At 51.3% G+C, this 19,910-nt stretch overlaps 5 protein-coding genes across 5 annotated transcripts; 4 read left to right on the top strand and 1 right to left on the bottom strand.

Annotated features, from left to right (window-relative positions):
- Nucleotides 1-270: 270 nt before the first annotated feature.
- Nucleotides 271-2,084, top strand: BCR38DRAFT_353376 (T-complex protein 1 subunit alpha; the record flags this gene model as incomplete). The annotated part of the gene is made up of 3 exons (XM_040856776.1): nucleotides 271-358; nucleotides 418-503; nucleotides 558-2,084. 3 exons carry the CDS (start codon nucleotides 271-273, stop codon nucleotides 2,082-2,084), a joined length of 1,701 nt encoding a protein of 566 aa, XP_040711204.1.
- A 1,131-nt stretch (nucleotides 2,085-3,215) lies between these two features.
- BCR38DRAFT_489647 (uncharacterized protein) lies at nucleotides 3,216-4,427 on the top strand (the record flags this gene model as incomplete). The annotated part of the gene is made up of 1 exon (XM_040864419.1): nucleotides 3,216-4,427. One exon carries the CDS (start codon nucleotides 3,216-3,218, stop codon nucleotides 4,425-4,427), a length of 1,212 nt encoding a protein of 403 aa, XP_040711205.1.
- Nucleotides 4,428-8,282: 3,855 nt separating this feature from the next.
- BCR38DRAFT_353404 (uncharacterized protein) lies at nucleotides 8,283-10,110 on the top strand (the record flags this gene model as incomplete). Its single annotated transcript, XM_040856780.1, has 3 exons — nucleotides 8,283-9,504; nucleotides 9,609-9,850; nucleotides 10,039-10,110. Coding segments are annotated over 3 exons (1,536 nt in total), but the record flags the coding sequence as incomplete, so codon positions are not given.
- Nucleotides 10,011-11,151, top strand: BCR38DRAFT_77706 (uncharacterized protein). Its single transcript, XM_040865632.1, has 2 exons — nucleotides 10,011-11,075; nucleotides 11,144-11,151. The coding sequence occupies exon 1, from the start codon at nucleotides 10,147-10,149 to the stop codon at nucleotides 10,951-10,953; it is 807 nt and encodes a 268-aa protein (XP_040711207.1). The 5' UTR covers nucleotides 10,011-10,146; the 3' UTR covers nucleotides 10,954-11,075; nucleotides 11,144-11,151.
- A 3,701-nt stretch (nucleotides 11,152-14,852) lies between these two features.
- BCR38DRAFT_489650 (RhoGEF domain-containing protein) lies at nucleotides 14,853-19,465 on the bottom strand (the record flags this gene model as incomplete). The annotated part of the gene is made up of 2 exons (XM_040864420.1): nucleotides 14,853-17,128; nucleotides 17,188-19,465. 2 exons carry the CDS (start codon nucleotides 19,463-19,465, stop codon nucleotides 14,853-14,855), a joined length of 4,554 nt encoding a protein of 1,517 aa, XP_040711208.1.
- Nucleotides 19,466-19,910: the final 445 nt, after the last annotated feature.

Raw genomic sequence — 19,910 nt, forward strand, 5'->3', positions numbered from 1 at the left:
TTCGCAGAGACCCGATGCGCGGGGCAAGATTCGTCAGTTGCAAACCCCCGATACTGAGCCCCACTTAGTGAGCACAAAATATGCTTATGCAAGGATTGCGGCAAGCAAAAACAATTTCGCGCCACAGCAAAAAGTTCAAGGTTGACGACCTGAAGGCAGGCGCTGTCCAACAAGAACAGGCAGCCTCAAGCTTGTAACGATCACATTTCGCAATTCCACCCCAAGACAAGACCATTTGGAGCTGCAGAAAGGCCTTTAACATCCGCCATCATGGGTTCTATGTTCGAGCAACCCAGAAATGGGACTCTTTTCCTCGGCGGTCAGAAGATATCCGGAGCAGACATTCGGGACCAAAACGGTGAGTGTGCACTGGAGCTGCTGCATGGGGTACATCGCTGACTTTTGGGTCCTCTTCAGTCCTTGCTACACAAGCAATCGCAAATGTGGTTAAGAGCTCATTTGGTCCCAGTGGTCTGGACAAGATGATGGTGGATGACATCGGTGTAAGTGACCCCGCCGTGCCACTCTATGCCGCTTGTTAAGCTGACCTTTCGTAGGATGTGACAGTGACCAACGATGGCGCAACTATCCTCAGTTTACTCGACGTCGAGCACCCCGCCGGTAAGATCCTCGTCGACTTGGCACATCAACAAGACAAGGAGGTTGGCGATGGTACGACATCGGTTGTCCTCATTGCCGCCGAGCTTCTACGACGAGGAAACGAGTTAATGAAGAACAAAATCCACCCGACTACCATCATCACTGGATACAGGCTTGCCATGCGCGAAGCCATCAAGTACATGAACGAGAACATCAGCATAAAGGTTGAGAACCTGGGCCGGGAGTCGCTGTTGAATATCGCCAAGACATCCATGTCCAGCAAGATTATCGGCTCCGACTCCGACTTCTTCGCAAACATGGTGGTGGATGCTATGCAAGCAGTCAAGACGACGAACAACAAGAACGAAACCAAGTACCCGGTAAAGGCAGTCAACATCCTCAAGGCACATGGCAAGGGCGTTCTGGAATCGATTCTGGTCAAGGGCTATGCTCTGAACTGTACAGTCGCTTCGCAGGCCATGACGACACGGGTGCAGGATGCCAAGATCGCAGTTCTCGACATGAACCTGCAAAAGGAGCGCATGAAGTTGGGTGTGCAGATCACAGTCGATGACCCAAAACAACTCGAGGCAATCCGTGCCAGGGAATCCGGAATGATCATTGACCGAGTCGAGATGATTCTGAAAGCTGGTGCCAACGTTATCCTCACCACTAAAGGCATTGACGACATGGTGATGAAGTTGTTTATTGAACGTGGAGCGATGGCAGTCAGGCGGTGTAAGAAGGAAGACCTGCGCAGAATCGCAAAGGCTACTGGCGCAACCCTCCTCAGCACGCTATCCGACTTGAACGGAGACGAGAAGTTTGAGGCATCCTATCTGGGTCACGCGGATGAGGTTTCACAGGAGCGCATATCAGACGACGAATGCATTTTGGTGAGGGGTACGAAGTCGCACTCATCAGCATCCATCCTGCTGAGAGGCCCGAACGACTACTCACTTGACGAAATGGAGAGATCAGTGCACGATTCTCTGTGTGCCGTGAAGCGTACCCTCGAGAGTGGAAGCATCGTGCCTGGTGGCGGTGCGGTAGAGACAGCACTTCACATCTATCTGGAGGAGTATGCAGGAACAGTTGGCTCGAGAGAGCAACTGGCGATCGGCGAGTTTGCACAGTCTCTACTCGTGATCCCCAAGACGCTGGCCGTCAATGCGGCGAAAGACGCTAGTGAATTGGTGGCACAGCTGCGTTCGCGGCACGCAGTATCACAGCGGGGACTTGAGGGCGATGCAAGTCAAGACGAGAAGATGGTGGCTCGTGTTAAGGGCTACAAAAACTATGGCCTGGATTTGATGAAGGGTAAGGTGGTCGACGAGATCAAGGCCGGTGTGTTGGAGCCTAGTATGAGCAAGGTGCGGCAACTCAAGAGTGCAGTTGAGGCCTGCATCAGCATCATGCGCATCGACACCCTAATCAAGCTTGATCCCGAGCAGAGCGCGGAGGATGATGGCCATGGCCACTAAAAAGCATGAATCAGAAACGGTTGGTTGCACTTGTCCGGTATGAGGTGATCAAGCGGACAAGGTAGATAAATCACTGGCACATGGTTGTATTCCTAGAGGCATGATAAGTAGACCCAAAGACTAATGTACGTCAAGAACACTAGTCCAGACCCTCTATCAAGGGTTCGAAGGCAGCAGCCAGTGCTGGAGTCCATCCACACCAACGATGCTTCGTGACCTCCCTGCCCCAGCCCGCCGAGTCTTGGGCCGGCGCGGCTTCCATCGGCTCCGCACTAATGTAAGCCCCAAGTCAACGGTTCCGGATTTCAGCAATGTTGCATTCCTCACCACAACCTGTTTCTCCCAGTTTCTGCATGATTAAATCCGTCAAGCTCCAAATGTACTTTTGCCAACACGATCGAGCCTTAGATCTTGAAGCGGACGTAGACTAAAGACCAACACCTGACCCGTGGCCCAGACATGGCCTACCCAATGACCGCTGATCGCTCCGACGTTGACTAAAAGTGCTCCGAAATCCGGGGTAAACACGTGATAAGCTTGTGTAAGTCAGGATACATAAGTACAGTACGTCAACGTAACGGGCTGCCGGAAATGACGCCCCTTACACCTACCTCCCCAACATATATGCGACTTACAAGGAATCCCTGTCAAGTCGCTATAATCTGTGCGAACCACACCTTTCCATTCGAATTCGATCCAGATTCCGGCCGGGCGGGCTTCCACTCATCTGATCTCATAGACCCTGCTCATGTTGGCCCACCACTAGCCTCGGAAGCGCTACCTGAGTACTTAAGGTTTTAAAGGCTGGAGTGCGACTATGAAATCCACCGCTTCCCTCCCCTTCTTCGTCCACTCGTCTTTATCGTACCTGACGTCGGCCTCTTCGTTCCGGGAGGGCTTCCAGATTGTCATTACGTCTCGTCACCATATCCCGGCACAATCTTCTCCTACCGCTTCATTATCTCCCATCGCAAAACCTAATAAGCATACTTTTACACCTACGATTTCATCACCAAGTGTGTCGCCCACAAAAACCGCGAGACCTAGGCCATTACCGCGTATCACGCATCCGCATCTATTCAAGACGTATTATTATTAAAAACAAATTAAAAGCGGCAACGATCAACAAAAATGGGCTCCCTAACCGACCTCCCCCAAGCGGAATCCCCAGACCTGATCCTGACACACCCCACCCCGGACGAGAAACGGCATACCTGGGAACGCAACTGGGCCGAGTGGGGCGGCGGCCTAAGCCTCGACGACTATCTTATCCGCGAACCGTACCTAACCACGATTCCGTTGGCCGCCAATGGAGGAATGGCGCACTGGATTCTCACCACCACTACCAGCAATTCCTCATCGGCTGAACAAGATCGCCTAGTATTTTCCAGCGTGGAGAGTCTGCGCAAACGGGCTTTGGTCACGGACCCAGAGACGGGTTTGGTGAGCGAGGAAGTCGCATATGGGATTGGGAGTGTGTATACGGCGGAGCAGTTTAGAGGGAAGAGGTATGCGAGTAGGATGTTGGGAATTTTGGTGGAGCGATTGAGGGAAGCTGGTGGCGTTGCGAACGAAGGAAACGAAAATGGGGCGAGGGAGAAGGGCGCTGTGGCGAGTGCGCTGTGGAGTGATATTGGGAAACAGTTTTATGGTAAGAAGGGGTGGTTAGCATTTGCTAGTCGGCATGTGACTTTCCCTTTCAGTTCTGAGTCTGTGTCTGTTGTAAATGGCGGCAAAGAGAAGAATGGGAACAAAGAGGCGAAGCCTATCACGTACGAGAATCTGGAGTCGTTCTGCAAATTGGACGAGTTGGTGCTTAGGGCCAAAATGGCAAGTGGTGGGAAGGGAAAGGCGAGGTTCGCGTTCATTCCGGATTACGACGCCATGCGGTGGCATCTATACAGAGACGACATCATCGCACGACTCCGCCAAATCAAAGACGAGGGACGTTCGATGGTCAAAGGTGCATACTCCGGGCCCGAGGGCAAAAGGGTATGGGCTACTTGGTCGAGGAGCTATAATAAAGACGCACAAGACTCGAAGAACAATACATTGTGTATCCTGCGGCTCGGCGTCGAAGATGAGTCGGTGCCCGTGGATGAACTGGCCAGGTCATTTCGAGAGGTCATGGAAGTGGCGGAGGAGGAGGCCAGGTATTGGAATTTGGGCAAGATTGAGTTGTGGAATCCCAACGGGGTGGTGAAAGATGTGGTGGATAAGTGTGGACTAGACCACGAGTGGGTGGATAGGGACACGGATAGTATTCCTAGCTTGAAGTGGTATGGTAAGGGGCGTACGGAGGACGTGGAGTGGGTTGCTAATGAGAAGTACTGCTGGTGCTGAGTGAACTTACAGTGGCGATGTAGGGGCGAGGGTTGGTACGGTCCACTGTTGGTTGTGCATCTGACTCGTGGTTGTCTAGAATTATGCTCATGAGCACCATCAGGGAGTATGTTTTGTTGTTCAAGATCATGGTCTAGAATAAAGTAGCTCATGTTTGTTGGTTTGTTTCTAGAAGTTCAACGTTGGAGATAGACTGTTTTGCGGCTTGCGAGAATTTACCTGACAACGTATGCTATAGAACTTGACTCCTGTCTTACTACCCAAACCTTCCGTAGATGTCTGATGTTTTTGATCGCATCTTCAAAATGGTGTGACACTGGTGGGATAGAACAACAACATTATTTTTCTCAAGTGCCCTGACAGTGCATGCGACGTAGTGGAGAGAATAATCACGTAATAGTATTGTAGCTAGTCAAGGTTTTAATTGGTCTTTCCCTTGACGAATGCTAGACGCCAGGGTAAGAGCATACAGTCGTCCCATGCAGTTCTTGTATGGTTATGCTTGTGGTGCAAAACTAGGCCCATGGGAATGGTTTTGGAAAATCTAAGACGCAGCAGCATGATCTCAACATGGTGTGTGCAGGGATTTAAATAGGTATGTGCATGCTCGATCAGTTGGCCGTCTATTTAAAGAAACGCCTAATTGAGGCAAGGGACGAAGTGACTGCTATCATGTGAAGGGCGGAGGAACTGTATTTGGGATGGAAGCAAACAAGGAGCGGTGGAAGGGGTGATTGAGGATTTACTGTCAGTTTTCTCTCAAGTTTGTGGCAAGTAAATATATACCGTGATGATAATATTGTGATTTTGAACAGAGTGAAGTAGCATTACGCCCCAGGTATTGTTTAATGTCCAGCATCTTGATGACTTTCCAAAGTCGTCAACTTGACATTACCCCTATATACCTGTTCATACGAACAAACAACCAAGTGCGACAACTCTACATTTCCACAGCGGACACCGCCGAGTTTCCCAATAGTTCATGGCGGGCTATCCTTTTCCCGTAGTCCGTTTGCATTTCCTCCCCTTCGCCAGTCCCTTCGCTAGGCTGGTGTGTTCGTTGGTGTATTCGCTGGTGTATTTGCCGGTACGTTCGCCAGTGCTTGTACTAGGGTGTACGCGCTGCTTATAATAGGCCGTACAAGTACTAGGGGGCCAGAAAAGCGTGACAAGCACCGGTGCTTGTGTAGGGTGAAAGCAGCTATATAATCGCATTTAGCCGTTCGTTCGTAAAGCTGCATAAATACATATCGGGGGACTTGTAAGGGTTTGCCCCTTGCTTTTCTACTTTTAGTCCCGAGATCTACATGTTGCATCCATACAAGTCTGGTTTGCTCCCTTACTAAAAGACGATTCGAGACTGCCTTACAGCCAAATTCTGCAGATGAGAAACTGAGGCGACAGGCTTCCTTGTAATATTTCTTTGTCTTCAAGTGAAGCCATCGTCTAGCCAGCGATGCTGAAATATTGAATTATGATTAACGTCCCACACCCACATCCGGGACACCCCACATGTGGGACACCCAAAAATGCCTCATCAACACCGCTAGCCTCTAACTTCAACCTCTTTTTTCTTTACCTATATCAATTCAATCGTTACGAAATTTTACGTACGTCTTCTTTACACTAATATGAGTCAATATACCGAAGATGATATTTATCGAGCTCTTCAAGCAATAGCTACCGGTCAATGCCTCCGAAAAGCAGCATATGAGCATGGTGTCCCAAGGTCTACTCTTTCACGACGGATTCAGGGAGCCCAGTCAAGAGATATCGCCTTCGCTGACTACCAGAGGCTCTCTCCAGCCCAGGAATCTCATCTGGCTGAATGGGTTCGAATCCAGGCTGCCCTAGGCCTCCCACCAACCCATCAACAGCTCAAAGACTTCGCCGAGCGTATCCTACAGATCCACGGAGACACCGAACCACTTGGAAAGAACTGGGTCCAGGCTTTTATCAAGAGGAACCCTTCAGTCAAGGTCCAGAGAAGTGTCACGGTGAGCACAATTGAAGAGTCAAAACACTCTAATGCACTGTATTGACTTAACAATTCTCGACAAGGAAAGAAAGAGAAACTAAAACAGGCTGGCTCACATCTGAGGATCTTCAATCCCGCCTTCAGATGGCCAGTGCTCCTACGGGTCCACAGCTAGTGGGTTTCGTGGCATCGTGACACCGGCCGTCACAAGCCCCCTGCTCCTTGAGAATACGTCAGCACCAATCAGACAGCCTAGTCAGACTTGCAAAGGGTACTCTGATAGTAAGGGTAGTCAGGACTGGGCGTTAGAGACATCAGCAGTAGCCTGGTCAACGCCTAAGAGGAGAGATGAGCTCCAAGATCAACTCAGCTTATTCAGCAAGCTTGATAGTGATCCAAATACCCAGCGGCTACTCTTTCGGAAAGTTCAAAAGGGCTTTGACGAGAAGGACTACCAATTAGCTGTCGCACAGCGAAAGATTGAGGCAATAGAGGCAGAGCTTGAGGCTAGTAGGGCTAGGAAGCGGAGGAAGGTCAAGATGAGCCCAAATTCGAAGTTTACTAATATCAAGGCTATTCGGAAGGCTCAAATCGAGGCTGGTGAAATTGAGGATAGTACATATGAGTCTAGCGAGTCTGAAAACCCTAGTGATGGTGAAAGCTGTATTGTAGTCGCATTAGAATAAGTGTAAAAAAAGGTTGAAGTTAATGGTTATAATATACAGCATCATTTTTAGGGCGTCCCACATGTGGGGGTGTCCCGGATGTAGGTGTGGGACGTTAAAGCAAACAATTGGATCGCTTAATCTCGGGTGTTGGCCGAATTCTAAAAAGCAGCCGCAACCCCGCGAATCGTGCAACCCATCAGCCGATTGAGCTGTTGGTCGTGCGGCTGCTCAGTTTTGAGCATCTCATCTCAACCTCGATAGATGTTCATGCCTGCGCCTGCCTTATCCATTCATACCCAAGGCACTCCTCCTCTTCATGAGTACCTAGTTTGGATTTCCAGCCATACATTAATCCTCATTCCCGCAGGCTGGGCTTCTGTCCCCAATTCTACGTAATTCATTGACAAACCGTTGTCCAGCCACCACCGTCTACCGCAGCGAACCATTCATTTACTCATTCTCATACTGAGAATTTTACTGATGCCCACCGGGTCGCTTCGTTTGTTGAGACTGCGTACGCCGGAATCGACTTTGCGCTCCCACAGACAGCGCCTGGGAGTCGCTGAGCGTGTCATCGGCAATAAAGGCAGGTGCGACCTGGGAACACAAGCGAAGCCGACCCATCTTCAGTCTGCACATGAACTTCGATCCCAAAGAATCTCTTCACATGAATCACACTTCCTGGGACTGCTTCATAAGAGTCTTGAGGCGCCTAGCGTGTTAATACTTCGTTCGTAAGTGGCTCTGCCCTCATCTGCACTTCTGCCCAGTGTTCTGCCTCACAGGTGCACACAGCACTCCACTTCTCAAGCCTCGCCGAGTCAAACAGCGCATTTGGCTCTTTCAAAGTATGCCACATTGAAATACTTTGGGCTGTGCTCTTGCAGCTGGAGCCTGTTGAGCATCAAGCTCTATTCGCTGTCCAGCTTGTGACTCGTGCCGCCACGAATTCAAGAAATGCCTTCTCCAACCAGGTTTCAACAAATCGACACCAGTATCAGCGACTTTATGGTCGCCGCCCTGTTTACTTGCAGTCTGGTTTCTTCATGCTTTTCAACTTGATGTTTCCGATCGCTGATTCTGATGGGGCAGGTTTGTCTGAGGCTCTCGGCGGCTATCCGTCGTCTTGCATCCAGTCGCCACCAGGAAAATATTGAGGTGTCTAAAGGTATTGGGCGTGCTGGTTTCTTTTGCGCGTCTAGACCAGCCATGTCAACTTCTCCGGCCAGTGTGGAGGAAATCTCAGATCCTTATCAAGGGTTGACGTCCCGGGAGCGGGAGCCTGACACGCGGACATGCCAATCTAGCGTGCTGGTTGTCTTTGAGGACATTTGCCCCAATCATCTGGATCAGCTTGCGGAGCAGCATGGCTTCAGTTCCGAGGCCATTATTGCGACAATTTTGGACCAGCAAGAAAAAGGCCATCAATATCCCAGACGCGAGAACCCCAAGAAAAGAAAGCGAGGGGACGACAAGGATGACGCTCCTGGGCAAACCGGCAAAAACGACATCAAGTCGAAGCTTGATGACCCTGAATACGTCCTTAGGATGCGAACGCAGACATATCAGCATTTTGCCACGACTTTGATAAGCCAAGACTTTCCAAAGGTTCCCGTGAATACTATCAAGAACATGCTTAACACGTCAGCATCGCTATTTCAAGCGTATACGACTATTGATGACAGCATCCGGCGCTGGGACGACAACAATCCACCTTGGAAGAACAAAAGATCGATGTCCAAAATTTTGGATCAATACACGCCTGATAACATATCAACCCTACAAATGGATCTCCTCGGTCCCGTGGAACGTGATGCCATAAGTGAGTTCATGGCAGCGCGAGAGGTGCGCAATGGCAAGAACGCAAAGCTGGCAGAGGAAGCGGAAGAGGTCTCCAACCTTGAAAGGTCTAGAATGCTTGGAGAAATGGCCGAGTGTGGGTGCTGCTTCGACGATTGCCCAATCAATCGGATGGTACACTGCGAAGGCGACACGGTTCATTGGTTCTGCAGAGGCTGTGCAAAACAACAGGCCGAAACCATCATTGGCTACTCCAAGTATAAACTGACCTGTATGTCGATGGATAACTGTGAGGCTGGCTTCTCTATATCCCAGAGGAAGAAGTTCCTGGACAATAAGCTACAGACAGCATTAGACCGTAACGAGCAAGCGGAGGTTTTGCGGGAAGCAGGCATCGAGAACCTCGAGACGTGCCCCTTCTGCCCATTTGCCATGGAGTATCCGACGGTCGAGGAGAACAAAGAGTTCCGATGCGCCAATCCCGAGTGCGAGGTGGTCAGCTGCCGACTTTGCCGCAAAGAGACACATATCCCAAAAACTTGTGACGAGGCCAAGCTCGAGGAGGGTCATTCAGCACGGCATACCATCGAGGAGGCGATGAGCGAGGCAGTGATCCGGAAGTGCAATAAGTGTAGGTTAGCTCCACAACAAGCAGTGGTAAACGCGGTGGCATACAGACGCCCCTGTGAAATCTTCAATCGGGCATTATGGACAGAATGCTAACTACACCGCCAGGCTCGAACCCTTTTATCAAGCAGGACGGCTGTAACAAGATAACCTGCACCCGATGTAGGACCATCCAGTGCTACGTATGTCGGCAAACCGTCAAGGACTACTCCCACTTCAACGATACCAGTCGCGGCGGCAAAGAAGGGCAGTGTCCTCTGTTTGATGCTACCGAAGAGCGTCACCAGAATGAAGTGCGCCGCGCCGAGGAAGAGATGCGGCAGAAGGTCGCGCAGGAAAACCCGGACGTGGTAATTCCAGATATTCCATCTTAGCCCCTTTTCCCACACTTGCATTCATAGGCGCGCCATCCGTTGCAACTTTACTCAGTTATAGTAGAGAATGTAGATGCAGCACATGCCATAGAGATTATGCTAATCTTTGCTTGCTCGGTTCAGTTGATACTGGGAAAGAACACTGGCTAACTTGCATCAAATAGGACAATGTATTCTTGGAGTTCAAGGTGTCGGAAAAGGTGAAAGAAGACGACCAAAAGCGGAAAGAGCGGGACCCACGTTTCCATCATCGAGCGGCATTTGCCCATGTCATGGCTCATGCCCGTCAAGTACGCCAGGATCTGCAAGCCCAAGCACAAGCGGCGGTCCATGCCGGTGCAGCACCGCTTCTGTTCGAGGCCAGACCGCCAGGGATGCGACCGTTGGGGCCGCCCCCGCCAGCTCACCAACCTCATGATGAGGTGAATTTGCCTAAGCACTGGGCTGAGCGGAGGGAGAGGCGTTATGCCAAATTACATGAAATTGAGGTCAAAATGCGCGAAATGCGCGAGGGACCGCGGCGACGCTTAGCCAATCCGGCCAAACCCCCGGACCCAAATCCCCAAAGCAATCTCCATCGAACCCAGTCAGCTCCAGAGCGTGTGCTTGGCAATCTCAACCCCCAGCCCGCGCCCTTTCAACATGCCCAAGTAGAGGCTGCTCTTCGCAATGGAGACGTCTTCTTTGGCATGCAAAATGCGGATTTGCCTGCTATAGTCCCATTCAGCAACGTCAACAACTTCCAGGGCTTCCCCGAGGTGAGGCTTTTTGGATTGCTCAATGATGGACCATATGGGCAGGAGGACGATCCCTGGATGGAAGAGATGCGGCGGAGCGTGGCAGATATTCGAAGAAATATTGCCCAACGCGTACAAATACCGGAGATGCCACAGATGCCGCAGATGCCGCAGATGCCGCACTTGCAGCACATGCCTCCGATCCCGCAGATTCCCATGGTTGGAGTAGGTCCCCGTCCACCAGTTCCCGTACGGGCACACCACCCGCACCGGGTGGAGATTCGAAACAGGGCTGGAAACCCACAAGGTCCGCATGCCGCATTCGGACGGGCCAGGAACTAACTAGTGGTTTCAATGACATGATGATACCCCATGGCATTTTCGTTTTGACTGACTTTGGCGTTGGGCATTGGGTTGAGGCTTGGCTGCCGATCACATTGGCCAAGCGCATATGCATGAGTTTTGTATGTAGAGTTTAGTATTAATCGTAGGCTAGACTGTAGTCGATGTTAATTTTCTTTTCTTTTCATAGGGAAGAGGTAGATATGGTGGCTCTGAGGGTGTAGTGGTGAAGAACTTGTACCCACATCCTTCCGCGGGGGCAACAATGAAACAACATAATTGGCCAGCCCAGGTTTACAGCATGTTTACGAGCTTTTGCGAATGAAGCTATAAGGGCAGGAAGCTGATGGCCTGATGCCCTGAGGGCGAGATGGGGGGCAGAGATCTGTTAACTGGTACCTTGCTATGCCCAACTCGTTTCCTAGGCAGCGAAGTATACCCGTGTTTTGGCAGTCCGTTAGTTTCGTAAAATAGGGAACCGTGCTCCCGCTGTTGCTCCTGACCAAACATTTGGCGTGGTTTACCAACCTTGCGATCGCGACCATGATTCAAGGACGACATGTGTACGATCGAGGAATGTTTATGAACCATCCTTATTCCCCTTAGCCTACGGAACATGTTGAGATGCAACTTAAACAGGTACTAGCTGATTGGTCGCACGGTAAAATCAGCTAGAGTATTATCTCATGGCGCTATCTGACTATCATATTGCTGGCGTTTTGTCTAGTGAAAAGGGTGGTATCTGAGCTTAATATTCGCTTGGTAGATGTTTCTCGTATGCCGCGCCTTGCTTGATGACCAGTCAGTCTCAAATCGAAAGGTCTAGAAGAAGAATGTAGTTACCCCACGAACCTGGAGACTTGTGTTATTTCATGGACAACGGCAGTCATTCCTGTTATATTCTCTCCCGTTCAAGACGTATACCCAAGTTTCCTTCCCACCGCCTTGCGGAAAGGGTCTCTAGAATGAGAATGCCAACTACATAACATCAGTTGTAGTGCTAAAACGACAATATAATTTTGACTCGGGACGACTCTACCAGATAATTTTGCTTATTTATGTGTCTATCCCCTTGGATATTGAAATTACTACAAAGGAAAGTAGGGCGATGTTCTGTACAAAGGTAGGCATGTTGCGAACCAATCATTCCACTTCATTCCTTCCCCACTTAACCTTTATAATCGTGATCTTCTACCGGTCCGGTTTAGTTTTGTAATTGAAGATTGATAGTACATAGTTCATCATATTGGTATCAATGAAGGGCGTCCATATGACACAATTTGTATTTATTACGAAGAAGGTACGTTAGTACCCAGGAAAGCATCCACAGTGAGATAATAGAGCATTCGTTAGTTGTAACTCCTTTTGTATACGCCGAGTGGTATTGTAGAGAAAACGCTCAGAAATCGGGTTCAGTCTTGTAACAATTCCTCGCCACTTATTCTAGTAGGAACATGGCAACTGTATTACATTGGGTTCGAGAGTAGACGGCCCTTTGGGACAGCTGAGGCTACGTACCAGAAAGCTGCATAGTTACTGTTCACCTGACCAGATAGTAAACCCATCCAGCTTCTTATCTCCACGAGAGAGAAAATACGTAGATAATGTGAGTCGGAATGATGTGATACTTCTGGTTCTGCAAATTTCAAAGAGCTGATCAGCACAAAACGTCCTGTTTTCCACGTTTTCTCTCTTCTTTTTGAGGGTTAGAATTGCAGCGTAGAATCAGCGTGTCCTGCAGGTATTTACTGCACGGTAAGTATAAATGATGTCTTCCATTTTCTGTCCAATCTGCCGTTCTCGCCTACAAAGGTGAAGCGACTTCACAGCAATTTTAACCCACCCAGAGGGATGGGGACTCGGAGGAGGGGGGAGCGTTATTGTACGATCGGGACTCGGAGGGGGGGGAGCCTCAAGCCTCTTCATGCATGCAGCAGCGGGCCAGTTAATGTTAAAAGGACTCGGAGGAGGGGGGAGCCCCAAGCCTCTTCATGCATGCAGCGGGCCAGTTAACGTTAAAAGGACTTCACAGCAATTTTAACCCACCCAGAGGGATGGGGACTCGGAGGAGGGGGGAGCGTTATTGTACGATCGGGACTCGGAGGGGGGGGAGCCCCAAGCCTCTTCACAGCAATTTTAACCCAGCCAGAGGGATGGGGGGAGGAGGGGGGAGCCCCAAGCCTTCCTCTTACAGCAAAGCCGGTTCGAATCCGGCGGCGGTTTGTGGAGACAACGCATGATCAATACGAAAGTGCTGGGACAAGGTTTAGGTTAGTAGAGTTGGGCGTCCTACTAAAATCCACAGCCCACTGATCTCAACCTCCGGGTTGATTCAGAAAGCTTATATTGTAACAGAGGACTAGTGGCACACAGTCCACTGGCGGAGCCCTAGTTACTCCGTAACAATGTACACTAGTTAGATAGGTAACATTCTACCGTTACACCTGACGGAGGTTAACTTAGCTCAATCAACATCACAATCCTCCATGATATTGCAAGGGAAAAACAATAATTAAGAAGTATATAAATTCGCGGTACAGGGTCAGACTTGCATGTAGGACTGGGCAATTTACCCGCTATACTTCGGGTCTTTAGACCTACTGTCTTCATAAGCCGTAGGCTTGTATAGGACAGTACATAGTATAATGGACGAGATTAAAAAGAATTAGACAAAGTTGAACGAAGTTCAACAGACCCAAGGCTGTCGGCTGCAGCCATGTTCTTCCTGAGGTCCCCTCCCGTTAAAATTGCTGTTTTATCGGAGCTACCACACCATATTCTCTTTTGAACGAGGCTGAGTCCCCCCCTTCCCTCAGCCCCCGTCCCTCTAGGTGGGTGGATTAAAATTGCTATATAGCCTAGCCTCCTTTGAGCACTCGCACTTTCGCAATCCCCCCCTCCTCCGAGTCCCCATCCCTCTGGGTGGTTTCAAATTGCTATGCAGCTGCGGCACGCCCATGGTTCCCAGCACCTCACATTGGAAAGTCCCAAAAACAGCCACCGTCTATTTAAGTCCCCTCCGCTTAAGTCCCCTCCGCTCCGGGTGGGTTACTCCGATTAGCTCTGGAATCAGCATTTCAAGGCATGCTAGGAACATCACACAGCGACGGGGCGAAATCAGCCAACCCCTTCCGTAAGGCTTAAAATTACTGTGAAAAAGGACCACTTCGTGAGTTCGTGACCGATATTTGGGCTTCGACTTGTAGTTAGAGCACACACAGCCTCGAGACAGGCGGGTTGAGATCGAATCCCGACATGGATGACCCTCGTAATGACAGGCAGATATTGTGTCGTAATTGTTATTAGGCCATGTTACCTGGGAAAGGAATAAATCGGTCCTCCCTCCATTCATATTCCGTTTCAACGTAGAAGTACCTTGAAAATCTGATCTTGCTACGCTACTAGTATCACCTTGCAGGTAGTAAAAATAGCGCGAGTAGTATCACTGTGTCTCACCGTAAATTGATGAAGAATATCGTGGATTTTACACTCCTATCATGAATGCATAAGGCAATCCTATCCCTACAGAGCCTGCCCCTCTCTCCACCATTGACATCATGACATCTCAAATCATCCATCCATCCATTCATCCTCGTGTTGCCATCTATTCGGGGTTGTATCTCATCCCCAATAATACCGCATTCAACATGTCCGTCCGTCCATGTCAGCATCAACTTCACGTAAGCCTGTTTACCAAGGCCGAGCCCCTCAGAAAATAATTACTCCCACAGCCGATACAACGCCATTTCCGTCCCTTTGACCAGTGTATTGAGCCTGCACATGCTTCGAAGCAACCAAAACGCCAGTTTTCTTGCCAGTCTCTTCAATCGAGCGATCCATCGCTGGGTCAGTTTTGTGACCAATCGACTACCCGGAAGCCAGACCAGCCAGCCAACCCTCTAGGCCGCATCGCCAGCCCCCTTTACCAGCGTCCTCAGACTCGCCATCTCCCTTCTTAGCCTGGCGTTCTCCTTTTTCACCCTAGCCGTCTCATCGCTCGACTCCTTCACCTTGGCCATCAGCTCCTCCTTGTCGCTGCTCTTGCCCTTCAGAGCGCGCAGGATCTTGGCGAGCTCGCTGTTGAACCTCTCGTACAGTAGCTCGTTCTCAGCGGTGGCTTCCTTGTAGAGCTGATCGATGGCTTTGACTTTGGCCTCAGTGGCTTTGAGCGTGTTGTCCATGTCGCGCTGGAGGGCTTCTTGACGGTCTGAAAGTTCTTTAACGAGGGAGGGCAGACGTGATTCGAGAGCCGACATGCTGGTTGAGAGTCTCCTGATGTCGGTTGTGGCGGACCTGGGTAATGAGGAGTTGACACGTGCCATATCGGCTGTGATCTTGGAGAGTTCGGATTGCAAACTCGCATCGACTGCCTCAATTGCTTGCTTCTCCGTCTGCAACCGCTCGCGAAGCTTCTGCGGCGATTGCAGGCGCAACTTGCCCGTGGTCGACTTATTAGGACTAGTAGTTTGCCGGTAAGGGGCGTCGGAATTGGCTCGAGCGATGCGAGAAGTTCGGAGATTCGGGATGTTGGAGCTCGATAGGCCTTTACTGTGTGCCTTTCTCGGTGATGCAGGAGGGGACGACCGTGCCGTGGCCGGAGTTGTCGGAGCGGCGGCCGGTGCGTTGAAGGGATCGATGAAGGTCAGATTCTCCTTCAGTGGCGGCGCGCGAGTGTTTGAGGTGGGGCTCACGGGTATCCTCGACGGCATGGACGTGCGTGGACTCGAGTTGATTTTTTCAGAAGTCGGCTTCATGTCCGTCAATGGTTGTTGCAATGTCTCTTCCTCGAGCGTTGCTGCTTCCAGCAGTGACTTGAGATCCGATAATGAGCTGCGGCGCTTCTTCTTGCCGCTTTTAGTGACTGGCTCCTCAATAGTCTCGAGACGATGCGAACTGGTCGGCCGAGTAACGATGTCATCGAATGCACCCGCGATAGGCGGCCGATCCCGAGACCCTGGACGCCTGAGCTTATTGGGTCCGGAACCGGTGTCGATGGATTTCGATCTGGATGTTTTGACACTTCCAGCAGACGCTTTGGACATGCTTGACGCTTCACCTGTGGTGGGGTGCCTGCCGTGCTTGCTCAGTGTCCGCCACACCGAAGGCCTCGTTTCGTCCCTGCTGTTCTGGCGCAACAAGGTGTCGAAACCAAGCTTTCTCCTGAGGGAGGATGTGTTTGATGTCAATGATCCGTTCTGCGACTTCGCATTACGGGTAAACGAGTTCATTGAATCAAACGCGGAGTTCCCTTGTAACATGCTGAAATCGAAACCCCCTCCTGAACCTCCGTCAAAGATGCGGTCACAATCCTGAACTAGGCGGTCCAACAGGTTGATGTAATTGTGTGCACTGTCATCCTCAACCAAGAGCTCAGCAAAGGCAACTGTGAGGGCGCCTCTATCGCCGTCGTTGCCGCAGCCGTCGAGCAAGTCCGCCAGCAGCTTAATAAGGGCCGTAAACGCGCGACGATTTTGCGGTGCCATGTCGGCAAAAAGATAGTGAACGAAGTCGGCAAAGTCACCAGGCACTATCTTGGAGGCTCGTTCTTGGAGTGCATCCAGAGCCTTTCTTGCCATGATTGGTCCAATCTGGTCGCGCCATGCAAAACGTACGAATTTCTCGAATGCCACAAATACGACGTCGGCACTGACATCGGCAGAGATCTCGATGTCGAACGGACTTTCGATCATTTTGTTGTACAGATCGTTGACGCTGAGCTCGTCGACGGTCGAGCGGTTAAGCAATGTTCGCCCGATGAAATTGCCTTTTCGAGCCTGGAGACTAGCCATATAGCCCGTGAAGGTGTGCTCGAGTCGAACGAGGGGGTTCTCCGGCTTGTCGTCTTCGATGCCCATCCGGATGCCGTCTTTGCTCTTGGCTGACCCATATAATGAGGCTGTTTCCCTGGTGGAGCTGTTCGATCTGCTTATAGGTGGAGAAAAGACGGAGGTCACGGGCGTGCGCTGGGACCTACTAGGCGAGCCAAGCGTATCCGTACTTCCGCCGCCCAGGAAACTGGTGAGCATCTTCACCGGGGAGGTGCCCAGGAATGAACGCGTCTTCTCCGTTCGATTGGTGGCCCCGAGCCCCTTGAGGATTTTGATGTGAAACGAGACCAGCGCATGAGTGAGATCCGGATTAGAAGGATTAAATTGTGTGCTCAAAAGTTGAATGACTGCCGTGAGCGTTAGTATTTTGCGTGGTGGGTATGCAACGAGGGACGTTGTTACTTACGCCGACGGGCCAGGGTTGACAAAAAGTCCTCCAGAACGGTCTCGTCCGTGGACTTCTTGCCAGACAATCCAATTGTGATGACAACCACTTTGGTCATGTCACCGCTTCCAGTCTTCACGTCGGACACGATTTCCACACCATAGTGGCCAACGGGAGAGCCCTTGGTTCCCTTTTCGTGGTCGACAACAATTCGGATCGGGGCTGGCTCCTTGCGACCTTCGACAAGCTGATCCAGCCCTTCTTGGAAAACAGCAGCATATAGACCGAGCCCGGTATCAGGCATGCGGACAGACCGTAGAGTCCAGGAAGGGTCTTCTCGTTCCGCCTCGCTGAACCGACCTTCAATTCTGGCTTTGACGACGTCCTCGGTGAACTTGGCTGCCTTGCTTTCGTACAATTCCTCCAGTTGGAAGCAGCGCGATGTTATGGCCCTGCTCGTGACATGCTCTCCGGCATGGGCACCCTTCATCTCCTTGGACGAAGTCATCCACACCAGTCGGCCATCCGCCGACTCGGTAAATCGGATGCTGGGCAGGTCATGCCATCCTGCAAAAGCCAGCTCGTATGATCCTGGACCACCTGCTGCATTCGTCATGGTTGCCAGGAGTCCAGCTGCTGATGGCTTGTCGATTTCTCGTAGTAGGTCGCGTGCTGTCATATTCCCTCCGTACACCTTTTTTGCAAGCACAACGCAATCGGAGAACAGCAAGAAAATGCCGGCTCTTTCACCAGTGTGTATGTCGATTGGCGCATCCGTTTCGAAGGGCGCAGGCAGTTCGGAGAAATCGATGGCGGCGATGAGACGACCCTTGGGTTCGAGGTCGTTTGGCCAACTCTCAACCATGTTGCGCAAACGATTGCTGACATGTGGTTTGTCTGCGAGGGGATCATCCATGGAACAGATGTTGGCGATGATGTCTCTTGCTTTTAACATTGGTTGAAGAGCCGGGTGCGTGATTGGCAGACAGTTGACGATTTGATCAATGACCAAGCTGTACCGCGGAAGTCTCTGGACCGGCTCAATGACGGTCGAGCGAAGGTGTTGCTCGCCAGTTGAAGCCACTCGTTGCGAGAAGCTGGATTGTTGGCTGATGAAGGATGTGATGAGATGGGGGAAGTTCTGACTGGCGCGGATGTAGTCCTGGTAGCAGTCTGTGAACTGAGGGAACCACTCCAACATGACTTTCGCAATCGCCAGAGTCCCGCTTGGATCTTTGGATCGACTAGAAAAGCTGCCAGAGGGCCCAGCTCTCGGCATCGAGACGCCGAACTCCATGTCTTTCAAGGCATCCTCTTCCGTCTCGTCCATGACCTTGCGCAGATCCTGCACGAAAGCCGAGTTGACCTGCAATATCCGGTCGGATGATCGGGGGAAGAGCTTCTCGACGTCTTCCACCGACGGACTGAAGCTGTCCGTTTTCCGTTCCTTGGCCTTCTGTCTGTATTCGTCGGCAACATGCTTGATCAGCTCGTTCATCTTCATGACATAGCGCTCCTCGGTGTCCACCAACTCTGCCAGTTTCCGGCGCAGTTCGATCTTCTGGTCCTTCAAGAACGATCTTGTCCTATTGAGCGCCGACGGTTTGGAGGGTGCGCGGCGCAATCTGGACGTTGGCAGGAATATCGGTTCTCCAAGCAACTTGATTAAGGGCGTGTACATGCCGTATTGCCGCAAAGTAGGGTCCATAATATCGTCCTCGTCCTCGGGTACATCCTCCAGGTCCGTAGCTTGCAGAGGGACGATTGCACCGGGCGGGAGGACCAGGTCGATGTCGACATTGCTGATGTGTTGAGTTTGCAAGGCCATCTGCAGCTTCTGGGCGATTTCGACAGTGTTGTCGGCCTTGATCATGGCTTTGGCGATGTCGGCGGCATGTTGCTCGCCGAACAGGGCTGGGGACGAGCCCGGCCTGCGCCCACGCGTGGTGGGGTATTGGTTTTTGATGTGGTTCTTGACGCCCTCTGGCAGTTCGGAGAAGTACTTGAACAGGCCAAAAGCGAGGGCGCGGTAGACCTCATCGACTTGAAACTCGCGCGGCAAGTAGTTGACGACCTGGTAGAAGGGAGAATTGGGTGAAATGGTGACACGAGGAAACGACTGGAAGCCGGCCGGGCTGTAGATGTGGACCTGGACTCGGGAGCTGTTGAAGGTGTAGTTGGCAGTCGTCGACGGCCCATGGAAGATCAGCACTGGTAGGTGGCCGAGCAACGGGTCTGTGGTGTAGTAAAGAGTGACATGCTCTGGCGATAGCGCCAGCTCCTCGGTGACGCGAACCATGGCCGCTTCAATGGGCCGCTCTCATGCTGAAGAGACCGAGAAGGGACGGTTACTGAGTCTCGGGAGGGCAGGCGAGGCGGCGACGTAGTCGGGGCTGGGGGAGGGGGGAGGGGTAAGCGAGAGACCCGAGGCTTCGAGCGTCAGTAAATATTGTCGTGGTGACGCTGCCTTCGATATTGGGCGAAGACGGGCCTGACGGGGTCGAGTAGCACAGACGCTCGTGAATCTCCTCAAATAAACACGCTCGCTCGCGATGTCCCGATGCGTAGCGCGACCGGGCGCACAGCTGCTACGGAGACCCGATTTGTTTACTTTGGGGGGCGGATCGGGGTCTGGGCCTTGGACTGTTGGCTGCTGCAAGAAAAAAAGACGCAAGGTTGCCGACGATCAAAGCAACGAATAGCCAGCCACAAATATGACACTCGAATATTAATAAACCGGTTAT

The sequence above is a fragment of the Pseudomassariella vexata genome (genome assembly GCF_002105095.1).
Source record: "Pseudomassariella vexata strain CBS 129021 chromosome Unknown BCR38scaffold_17, whole genome shotgun sequence".
Lineage (NCBI taxonomy): Eukaryota > Fungi > Ascomycota > Sordariomycetes > Amphisphaeriales > Pseudomassariaceae > Pseudomassariella > Pseudomassariella vexata.